This window comes from Glycine max, chromosome 5, assembly GCF_000004515.6.
Source record: "Glycine max cultivar Williams 82 chromosome 5, Glycine_max_v4.0, whole genome shotgun sequence".
NCBI classification, from domain to species: domain Eukaryota; kingdom Viridiplantae; phylum Streptophyta; class Magnoliopsida; order Fabales; family Fabaceae; genus Glycine; species Glycine max.
The window spans coordinates 2,337,822-2,348,589 of record NC_038241.2 but is presented as its reverse complement, the minus strand read 5'-3'; the positions used below and the strand labels follow the sequence as shown (position 1 = coordinate 2,348,589).

Below are 10,768 nucleotides of genomic sequence, written 5' to 3'. Positions count from 1 at the left end.
ACTCTCTGGGCGTGCGAGAGATATATATATAGAGAACGATATAATATATATATATCTCTCGCTCTCTCTCTCTAAAAGATATATATATCTTTTTATTTTCATATATGCGCACACAGATATATATGTATATCTATATAGGTGTATATATATATGTGTGTGCGTGTGTGTGTGTATATGAGAGCGTGAGAGAGCGCACATATAAAAAAATATATATATATATATATGTTTTTTTATTTTTATATATATATATATATATACATATATATATATATATATATATATATATATATATATATATATATATATATATATATATATATATATATATATATATATATATATATATATATATATATATATATATATATATATATATATATATATATATATATATATATATTTCCTATGTAATATAAAATACTATTTTTGTATAATTAGTTGAAATTATATTGGCTTAATATTAAAAAAATAAAAGTCGTATTATAATAATAATAATAATAATAATAATATTAATAATTCAATTGTGCATTGCACGTGTTCACAAACTAGTTTACTAATATACAAATTTAAATAAGTAAATATATACAGTATCAAACAAAAAATAGCATTTATTGTATTAATAACTACACATATATAATTTAAATCTAGCTTATTATATTTAACATGAGAATAAGCTCGACTTACATGTTTTAAATATCGTGTTTCAGGGTTGGACTTAAAAGTCCATGTATATAGATTAAGAAATTTAAAATGGGTCAGTCTATTATAGATACACAGAAAAATATTACTCAATCTGTATCTAATTATAAGAATTTTTTTAGAAATTTATTTGTTTTTTTTATAAGAATTTTTTTAATTTTTAAATACATTTATTATTATTTTTCCATATATTTTTATTTAATTATTTTCTCTCCAAATATTAATGATAATAATTAAATAGATAAAGAGAAAAAAATAATTTTAAAATAATAATATAATTAATTAACAAATTTAATATGATTAACTAAATTAATTATTTTTGTTAAAACATATGAATTAATTAAAATATTCTTATAATTAAGGATGAGAAGTATATATTAGTGATGTATACTTAGTACTATTAGATTACAGCCTCTGTTAGTATTATAACCTTCATCTAATGAAAATTAAATAATTAAATAAACATTGTAAGTTTACACTAATGGAGTCAGAATATAATTAGTAGTTTAAGTTTTGTAAAATACAGATGATGTTTGACGTATCTTTTTCTAATAAATGATATATATAGATCCTTTAATTTGCTTTAACAATGATGATGTGATACAGAGGATGACTACATCATGGATTTAGGATTGATTTGGGGTTTTGGAAGACATGAGTCGGTTAGATGTATGGGAGACCATGCAAGAGGCAAGAATGAGGTGTTTGGTAGGATCAATCTATTACATTATTAATATTGGCCCCGCATACTACTGATTATCAATATTACATGAAAGATAGAATTCCTAAACTTTCTACCTCAATGAACACCAACCATTCAAAGAGCTATATATGATTCATGGTTGGTACGTAATCAAAACGAAAGCACAGCTTAAATCAAAATCAGCCATAGATTCAAACTTCCCTTTCCCCAAGATCGTAATCGGTGACTCTTTTGTTTCAAGTTAACCTAACAAAACTAAGTTACGCAAAAAGTATTTTGGACCTTATTCGGTTTTCATCGGAAATTTTCCTAAAATATTATTAATTAGTTAAACAAATGTTACTTTATGAGTTTAATGATTATATATTAACAACATAAAATAATTTCATATTATGTTTCATTTACAAATTATCAGTAGTATAATTTTAATTATTATTATGAAAATCTACAAAATTATCATATATATTGATTTATGATTAAATCAATATATATTATTTTACATTATCCTTTTTATTAAATGTTATTAAATAGCTAGTTATTATAGCAAATTAATAGTATGATAAATCTTTTTCAATTGTCACATTTGCAAAGAGAGTTAATGGCTATTTCAGTCTCTAAAATATGTAATACAACATATTGTAACTTTATTCTACGAAATTATTAAAAATCTAAAAATTATTATATATGGGTCATCTCGCGAAAAGTAGAAAAAGAAAAAAAAAAAAAGAGAGATCATCATCTAATAATGAGGCATAAGCTTAAGGAAAGAAAGGAGAACATCTTGTCTTGAAGAGGAATCAAGTCCCGTTCTTGAGAGAGCAAGTTCATATGTGGGTGGGGTGAACATGAGAGAAAAAAAGCTTTAAGGGAAAAGATGTGAGGATAGCACTTAGGATTTATAAGAGAAAATGAAAGTGTCTCTCTTTTGGAATAGGTTACTCATAAAGGAGGGAAGGACATAGGGAATGAACCCGTCTCACTAAATTTCATAGCTCAAGCCAAAGCTTTAACTCAACTCAACTTAACCTACTTCTCACAAACAGAGAGAAAAATTAAATTTATTTTATGCTATTTAAATTTTATTTTTCAATAATATAAAATAAATTTAATTTTTCTTACCATTTAACTAAGATCACTTATTGAGAAGGTATAACTATTGTGCAAGTATTATTGTAAATCTTTTGATATCTGTTTTTTATTCTTACCTATAATTTTTTAAATGACTAATTATGCATTAGGAAAATTACAATTTTATATTTTATTTTATACTTAACACTAACCAAGTTAAAATTGTTAGTCGTTCAATTCATTTTGCAAATTGAATAAAATTAAAATCTTACATATATACTAACTAATAACTTTTTTGAGGTTTACTAATTAATAAAATTGATCACAATTGAATTGAGATTTTAACTTATAGTATCAAGTTGAAAGTATAACGTTATTAGATTTAATAAAAAAAACTCACAATCGATAACTGATTCTAAATTTCACAAATAAAAACATTTGTTTATTACAGTTATTATGAAAAGTCATTTATTTACTATAAAAACCTTCTAGGTTTTACTATAAAAAAAAACCCTTGTAGGTTTATCACAGAAGTTTAATTTTTTTTTACTATCAACATCATTTAATCATAATTTTTTCGTGTTTATTTAAAAAATGGCATAAATATCTTAAAATAAAAATGTGATTGACTAATTTTGTTTGTATACTTTATTATTATAAATGACAATAATAATATTTTTCTGTATAGTTTTCTGCCCGGATAAATATAATGAAAGTATGAGACATAATTTTTTTAAAATCAACCTGTATTCCTTTCTTTTTCATTCTACGACTTTTCAACCATTCCAAACGAAATATTTGGAGCCTAGAAAACTTTAGGTAAAATTGTATTTTTGGTCTCCCAATTTATCTCTAATTTTAAATTTGATCTTCCAGTAATTTAATTCATAAATTTGATTCCTCTATTTTGTAAAATATGTAATGTTGGTGGTCCTTAGGCCACGAACGTCCAATTGTGGTCTGAGGTCTGAAAACCACCAACATTGGACGATTTTATAAGATAGGAGACCAAATTTATGAATTAAATTACTGGGTGACCAAATCCGAAATAGAATATGAACTGGAGAACCAAATTTACAATTTTGCCAAAACTTTATCATGGTATTGTGCTCCCGGTGTTCATGTACCTCTTTTTTTTTTATTGTCTTATTAATGATTATTTTGAAATGAAAAAATATAATAAAATAAAAAATAAGAAATATTTTCTTGAGCTTGTATATTTATAAATTTTGAGATACGAATATACAATCAGCGCGTGATAAAAAACAGAGATAAACATTAAAAAATCACTTTCTATGATTTGATGATAATATATGAAAATATATAAATAGAGAGAAAAGACTATGTTTTTTCTCTTATAATTTTTTGTTTTATAGATCACTCATATCCTTCACTTAAGAATATTCTGTATAGAATTATTATAAAAGATAAAATTCTCTTTAACATTATTTAATTTTAAAAAAATACAAGTTCGTATTTTGCATTTAATTATAAAATTAAACAATAAATTAAAATAAAAAATTATATATTTCCTTTATATTGGGTAATGAATTGTAAAAATAATTCAGATTAGATTAAGTGATATAAAGTACAATAAATATAGATTTTTTTTTTTGCTTGAAGTTAAATTTTTTTACCATTATTTAAGTTTTTGTATATTAAGTAATTAACTTACATATAATTTTTTATCTCTTGACTCGTGATATTTTTAAAATTAGTTCACTTTAAAAAATTTGGCTTTAGTTTATAAAAAATATTTTAATAAAAAGCTAAATAAATAAAAACTAATAATAAAATCTTTTAGGCAATATTAATATATACGTACCATAAGCGAGTAATTAATTATTGTAACATACATGAGATGACTTTCAAGCCACATCATGATCAATCATACATCACGAGGTCAATCGTTTATTTACACCGAAAGCTACTTTTTCTATATTAAAGCAAATAAGTAGATACCAATTAATATAAACTGACTATAGTCTATTTTAAGGAAGAAATGGAAAAGAAGAAATTGCTTAAAAATAGGTATTATTTCCTTAATTGACGTTTGTTATCCATCAGTGAAAGCGAGTATTTTATTCAGTTCATGGCTTTTTTATTCATAAAAAAAATGTTGATGGTTTTTTAAAATGACAGTTTATTCAAGTATATAAATAACTTTATTTTTAAAGAGAGAGAGGGGAAGGAGGAAGTTACTATATATAAGTATTAAATTAAATAAAATTTTAAACATATCACCTCCTAATAAAGTTAAATGATTTTTAGGGTAAAACGTTTTTTTTTCCTATGATAAGGTGTATCGTTAGTTTTTACGTACGTAAGTCATACTTTAAGTATAATAATAATATTGATCCATAATCAGAAAAAAAAAACTTTTCATAATTGAATTCAATTTTTTTTTTACTTCCACACGCTGCGACTATAATATCCGAGCTAACAATTAGAGAGCGTCCGATGGGAGAGAAATTTTAATTTTCTGAAAATTACATTGGAAAACTTAGTTTTAAATGTATTTTAAAAACATAATATTTATGAAAAATTATATTTTTTGAGAATTTTTTTAATTAGTTTTCCACTAAATTTTTTTATGAACGAGATAAAAATCTTACTTTCCAGGTTTGATTTTTTTTTACTATACTAAAATCTATAAGGAAAAAAGGTGTTCAAAAACACACATTGCGGAATAAAATGATCTATTTTGTATTTAAATTATATTATAAACAGATGATATATTAAAAAAGTGTAACTGTCGATGAGCTCTTGAAGTATAGTAATTCTTTAAAGACTCTACGTGTATTCACACCGAGATTGACCTCTATTCATCAATAACTTTGATGAGTGAAAAAATAAGAATAGAGAAGTGATATTAGGGTTCATTTAACATTCGAATAGCATGAAGTAATATATTAATCAAATTAATATCATACTAATATATTAATCAAATTACGGTAATATATTAATCAAATTAATATACTAATCAAGGTAGAAGTTTAGGAACACTCCTTAACATTCAAATAACATGAAGTAACATTTTACTCTAAGAACCATTAGAGGAATAGTGTAATAATTTCTTCCATCTTTATAGCTCTGGGTTAACTCTAGAGTATGGTATTACTGTCAAACCCTTTTGAGTTAACTCATAATGACTTAAGAAACTCATTTCTTATTTCATTTAATTTTCTTGGCCAGAATATAATTTTATTCATAGAGCTCAAACTCATTACCAAGAGTTGATGAATTCCTTTTTGATTAATCATTAATTCTACAAGTATTTAATCATATCAAATATTCATTTAACAATTACTCTAAAGCATTAGGTGTCCAGAATCAAAATACAACAAAATAACCTGTTAATTACTATAACAATCTAAGGTCAGAGAAAATTATTATATCTCTTCTTGAGAATTTTTTATTGACAGTTTATGGTAAATTTTAACCATTAGAAAATTTCAATTGAGTCAGTTCAATGATCACATCAACATGTGACTCATCTATATATGCAAATTAATAAATGAGATCTATTAATATTTATCCAATAAATACTATCACATATATATTAATCTATTCAAATTATTGATATCCTATTTATAATAATCCTATAATCAAGAACGGTTTAAATTAAAATTAGAACAAACTTGTTTCTCATTATCATAATCTCTAATATAATAACAAGTCTTTAATTTTAATCAAAGACATTATCAAATGGACCATTTAATTAAATAGTGAAATATGACAATGAAAATAGAATAATACTTTATTATTAAAATTAGAATTGATTACATGATGACTTGAATCGTAGGCATACAAATTTATTTCCAACAATATCCCACTTGCCTAGAGCCAATCATTCATGAACTTCATTCCTAATTCTTATTTGTGCTTGTCAAACTCTTTTATAGCAAACGCCTTGGTGAAGGGATATGTTGCATTGCTTGGAACTCTTTTATTCCAAGATTTATGATTCCCACATATGAAAAAACTTATCCCCTACCAATATGTCCTTATAGGTGAAAACATGTATTTCTTTTTGCAAATATTGTTAAATTTTAGTGTTTAGTTTATTTGAAGTTTTAATTTCATAAATCTTTTAAAAATTGGCTACTATTTCTTAGCGTTAATATTTTCTTTTTTCTGAGTGTTCTTAACGTTAATATAACATGCATCTAATATATATATATATATAATGAATTGCTTCAAAATAACATTAATTTTTTTATAAAAAATATTAATTTATTAGAAAAGTTAGTAGAGGATATCCAACTCATCTTATATTTTAAAATAACATACAACTTAATATATTTACATATGATACCATGTTATATTAATTAAGATGATATGAAATATGTTAAAATTAAAAAATAACTAAAAAAATTAAAAAGATAGTAAAAATTACTGTAAATTTTATCTGCATTTACAAGTTCAATCCATTTTTGGTGGGTATAACAGCAACATCCGATTGATAATACAGTAATAAATAGATTATAGATGTCTTTCCTTGTGACAAATGGAAAGTTTTCCCAATGCTATCGGAATGCTTCCGCTACTGTTGCCATTTAATGCACCATGGACTTGTTATTAGTTGTACTAGTTTGTAATGTTTGCCGAGAAGAGAGAGATGGAAGAAGAGATAAATTTTTACCTAGAGAACAAAACCAATATTTGCCATATATTAACCTATTTAACTTTTAAAGTTTCAACTGCATACAATATATATATATATATATATATATATATATATATATATATATATATATATATATATATATATATATACACACGTTGGTTAGGGAGAAATAATAAATTTTAAAATATTTCTTTTATAATAAATTTTAAGCATTAATTTGAGGTGGTTACCTTACCTCAAGTTTGTTCTTAAGAAAATTCGCAGCCACTGACATAGCTGGCTTTTCTTGTCCCTCTCTATATATACGTACCTGACAAGGCATTCCCAGTTTGTGTATTGTACGCTTGTCTCTGCAATATTCATTCATTCCTAAGGAGGAATTAAGTAATTGAGCAAGAGTACGTACGTCTATATATGTAAAATCTACAAAGCATATATATATATACACACACTTGATAGACCTAATTTGTCTCAGATCAATCTTTGGCTTTCATGAGCAACACTCAGAAGAATCCAAAGAAAGATCAAGGCTAGCTAGGTATAGATCAATTATTTAATTTCTTTTGACATATATATACGTATATATAACATGGGGAGGCCACCTTGCTGTGACAAAATTGGGATTAAGAAAGGACCTTGGACTCCAGAAGAAGACATCATCTTGGTGTCTTACATTCAAGAACAGGGACCAGGGAATTGGAGAGCAGTTCCAACCAACACAGGTATAGTTTTCAGGTTCAATTGTTATCTATTTATTTTCTTTTCATTTCTGTGCTTATAGCTTTACACACATATTTGTTTCTTGGGAAGGTATATAATTGATTTCGTACACTATATATTAACTTTCACTTTTTTTAAGGTTTGATGAGATGCAGCAAGAGCTGCAGGCTTAGATGGACTAACTATCTTCGACCAGGTATCAAACGAGGTAATTTCACGGAACATGAAGAGAAGATGATAATCCACCTCCAAGCCCTTTTGGGGAACAGGTACAATCTAGAAACCCTCATCTTCCTACTACTTGTTTCCTTTCATCAATTAATGTTAATTTTCTCTCTTTAATCAAGCGAGAATTACGAGGTTTCCAAATCCCAACGAGGAGTATATATGTAATCATGAAATCAAGAAATTAACAAAAAGGAACAAGTAAAAAAGAATCAGGATCTGCTGTTTTAATCAATTAATCTGCTAATTATTTTTCTTTTTTTATGGAATATGAGCTCATTATATACTAAATTTATTAATATATAATGGTTGCAGATGGGCTGCAATAGCTTCATATCTTCCACAAAGGACAGACAACGACATAAAAAACTATTGGAACACCCATTTGAAGAAGAAGCTGAAACAAAGTGGGAGTGATGAGGGTGTTGACCAAGAGGGACATTCTTCTTCTTCTTCTTCTAATTCACATCCAAAGGGTCAATGGGAGAGAAGGCTACAAACAGATATCCAAATGGCCAAGAAAGCCTTGTGTGATGCTTTGTCCCTTCACAAGCCAGCAACAGCAACAGCAACAAACCTTGTTGTGCCTGATGATGCCACCAAACCTTCTTCAACTTCTCACCAACCCTACAAGCATGCATCATCCTCATATGCATCAAGCTACGAGAACATTTCACGTTTGATGGAAAACTGGATGAAATCCCCAAACTCAAACTCAACAAATAATTCGCCAGGGTATTATTCTTCTTCCTTCAGCAACATGGTCAATAATAACACTACAACTGGATCCAGTTCTAGTGAGGGAGCACATAGCAACACCACTACTACAACACAAGATCAGGGTTTTGACTCCTTGTTAACCCTAAACTCCTCCAAACACCATGGCTCTTCATCTCAGACGCAAGTGCCTCTTACTCTGCTGGAGAATTGGCTCTTTGATGATGGGGCTGCTCAGTGCCATGAAGATCTGATGAACATGTCGCTCGAAGAAAGTACCGCAGGTTTGTTTTAGAAAAATTGCAGCTTTAAGCTAAGGTCCTTTATTATGCCTTTTTCTTTTAGTGGGAAAAGTCCTCTCTTCCTAGTCTCTTGAGCTATTGCAAATGGAAAACTTTTCTAGAGCTATGTACGTACGAGAAGGTAATTAATAGCCTCTCACTCTACAAACAAGAATTGTACATTGCAAGTACATTTGTCTCCTTTGTTAATTTGCTATGTACGTACCGATCGATTAATAAGAGTTTCATCATGTGTGTATTTTGTACATTCATTTACGGTCTCCAATTCAAGGATTGCAATTCATCATCTAGGGTTACAAAGAATTTGAGCATTATTACCTAATACCTGTCAATAAAAACTAGATAATTGAAATATCCAATTTAATTTCAGTAGAACAATCTAATTAATGCTTTAGTATGAAGCAGTACGATCTATCTTAAATATATTAGGTATATATTCTTTGAAAAGTTTATTTTTGCATTAAAAATAGATAATTAAACTACTCATTTGGTTCTCATAGTTTCACAATTTTTATCTTTTAGTCTCTATAATTTGAAAGTAATTTTATTAGTTCTTGTAATTTACATCTTAATTTTTTTTAGTCCTTATAATTTAAAAGTGATTTATTTAGTCATTATAGTTTGTATTTTAATTCTCTTTTAATCCCTATTGTTTGAAAATGATATTTTTAATCCATATAATTTTTATTTTAATTATCTTTTAATTCTTATTATAAAAAATATATAAAAATAATTAGCTATAAATTAGTTATAAATTATCAACTATTTTTTTAGTATAAATTATCTTGAGATAAATTAGTTAGAGTTATTTGCTAGTATTTTTGAAACTAATTATAATTAATAATATTACTTATATTTTGATGGTAAGGATTAAAAGAAAATTAAAATATAAAATATAGGAACTAAAAAATCACTTTTAAACTATAAGGACTAAAATAAAATTAAAATACAAATTATAAGAACTAAAAAAATTATTTTTAAACTACAAGAATTAAAACAGAATTAAAATTTAAATAATAAAAACTAAAAAGATTATTTTAAAATTATAAGGACTAAAAGATACAAATAATAAATCAATCGGGACTAAATGAGTAATTAAGCTAAAATAGATTTAGTTGAATTTTACAGAAAGAAATTAAAAAAGCTAGCTATTTTCCCCTAAAAATGAATGTAATCCAAATAAGTACTGCATTTAAATCTGAATAAAATTCAGTGAAGTTGGACTATGGAAAGAAATAAACTAACCCGTGTCAATAATTATGGAAATAAATAATCTGGTGTTGTAGCATAACTTTGCTTTTTGCAGAATTTGGTACAGCTTCTACAGGTTCTGCACTCTATTATCCATAATATTTTTTGTTATAAAAAAAGAAAGTTAACTCAATGTAGGATGCCGATATGATATGAGTGAATAAAACTATAGAATTTATATATCAAATGCAAATCATGCATGATATATCTAAAAGCCTACTAAAACATGACGTTGGGTTATTGATAAAATTCTCAAATAATCGAACTTTTTACGTACGTTTCTATGCCGAATAATGTTGTTCTTATCTGATTATGAACTTTATAATGAGGTATTTTTGGCACGATGGGTATTGCGTTTGCGTTGTTAGTGAGGACGACTAAGGTCCGAGGTATTGTATTGATCACAAGTAACTAACTAAAATAACCATACTTAGATAAGTTTTGTCTCCCCTT

General features: G+C 26.1%; 1 protein-coding gene across 1 annotated transcript; it reads left to right on the top strand.

Moving 5' to 3' along the window:
- The first annotated feature begins 7,360 nt into the window (after positions 1-7,360).
- On the top strand, positions 7,361-9,286 carry LOC100799402 (myb-related protein 306). The gene is made up of 3 exons (XM_003524764.5): positions 7,361-7,822; positions 7,960-8,089; positions 8,361-9,286. Exons 1-3 carry the CDS (start codon positions 7,690-7,692, stop codon positions 9,055-9,057), a joined length of 960 nt encoding a protein of 319 aa, XP_003524812.1. The 5' UTR covers positions 7,361-7,689; the 3' UTR covers positions 9,058-9,286.
- The last annotated feature ends 1,482 nt before the right edge of the window (positions 9,287-10,768 follow it).

What these genes read in the sequence shown, in the direction of transcription:
- LOC100799402 (XM_003524764.5), top strand. Translation starts at nt 7,690, where the DNA reads ATGGGGAGGCCACCTTGCTGTGACAAAATTGGGATTAAGAAAGGACCT. An exon ending in AGCAGTTCCAACCAACACAG is followed by an intron (nt 7,823 to 7,959) that starts GTATAGTTTTCA and finishes ACTTTTTTTAAG; the next exon opens with GTTTGATGAGATGCAGCAAG. An exon ending in CAAGCCCTTTTGGGGAACAG is followed by an intron (nt 8,090 to 8,360) that starts GTACAATCTAGA and finishes TAATGGTTGCAG; the next exon opens with ATGGGCTGCAATAGCTTCAT.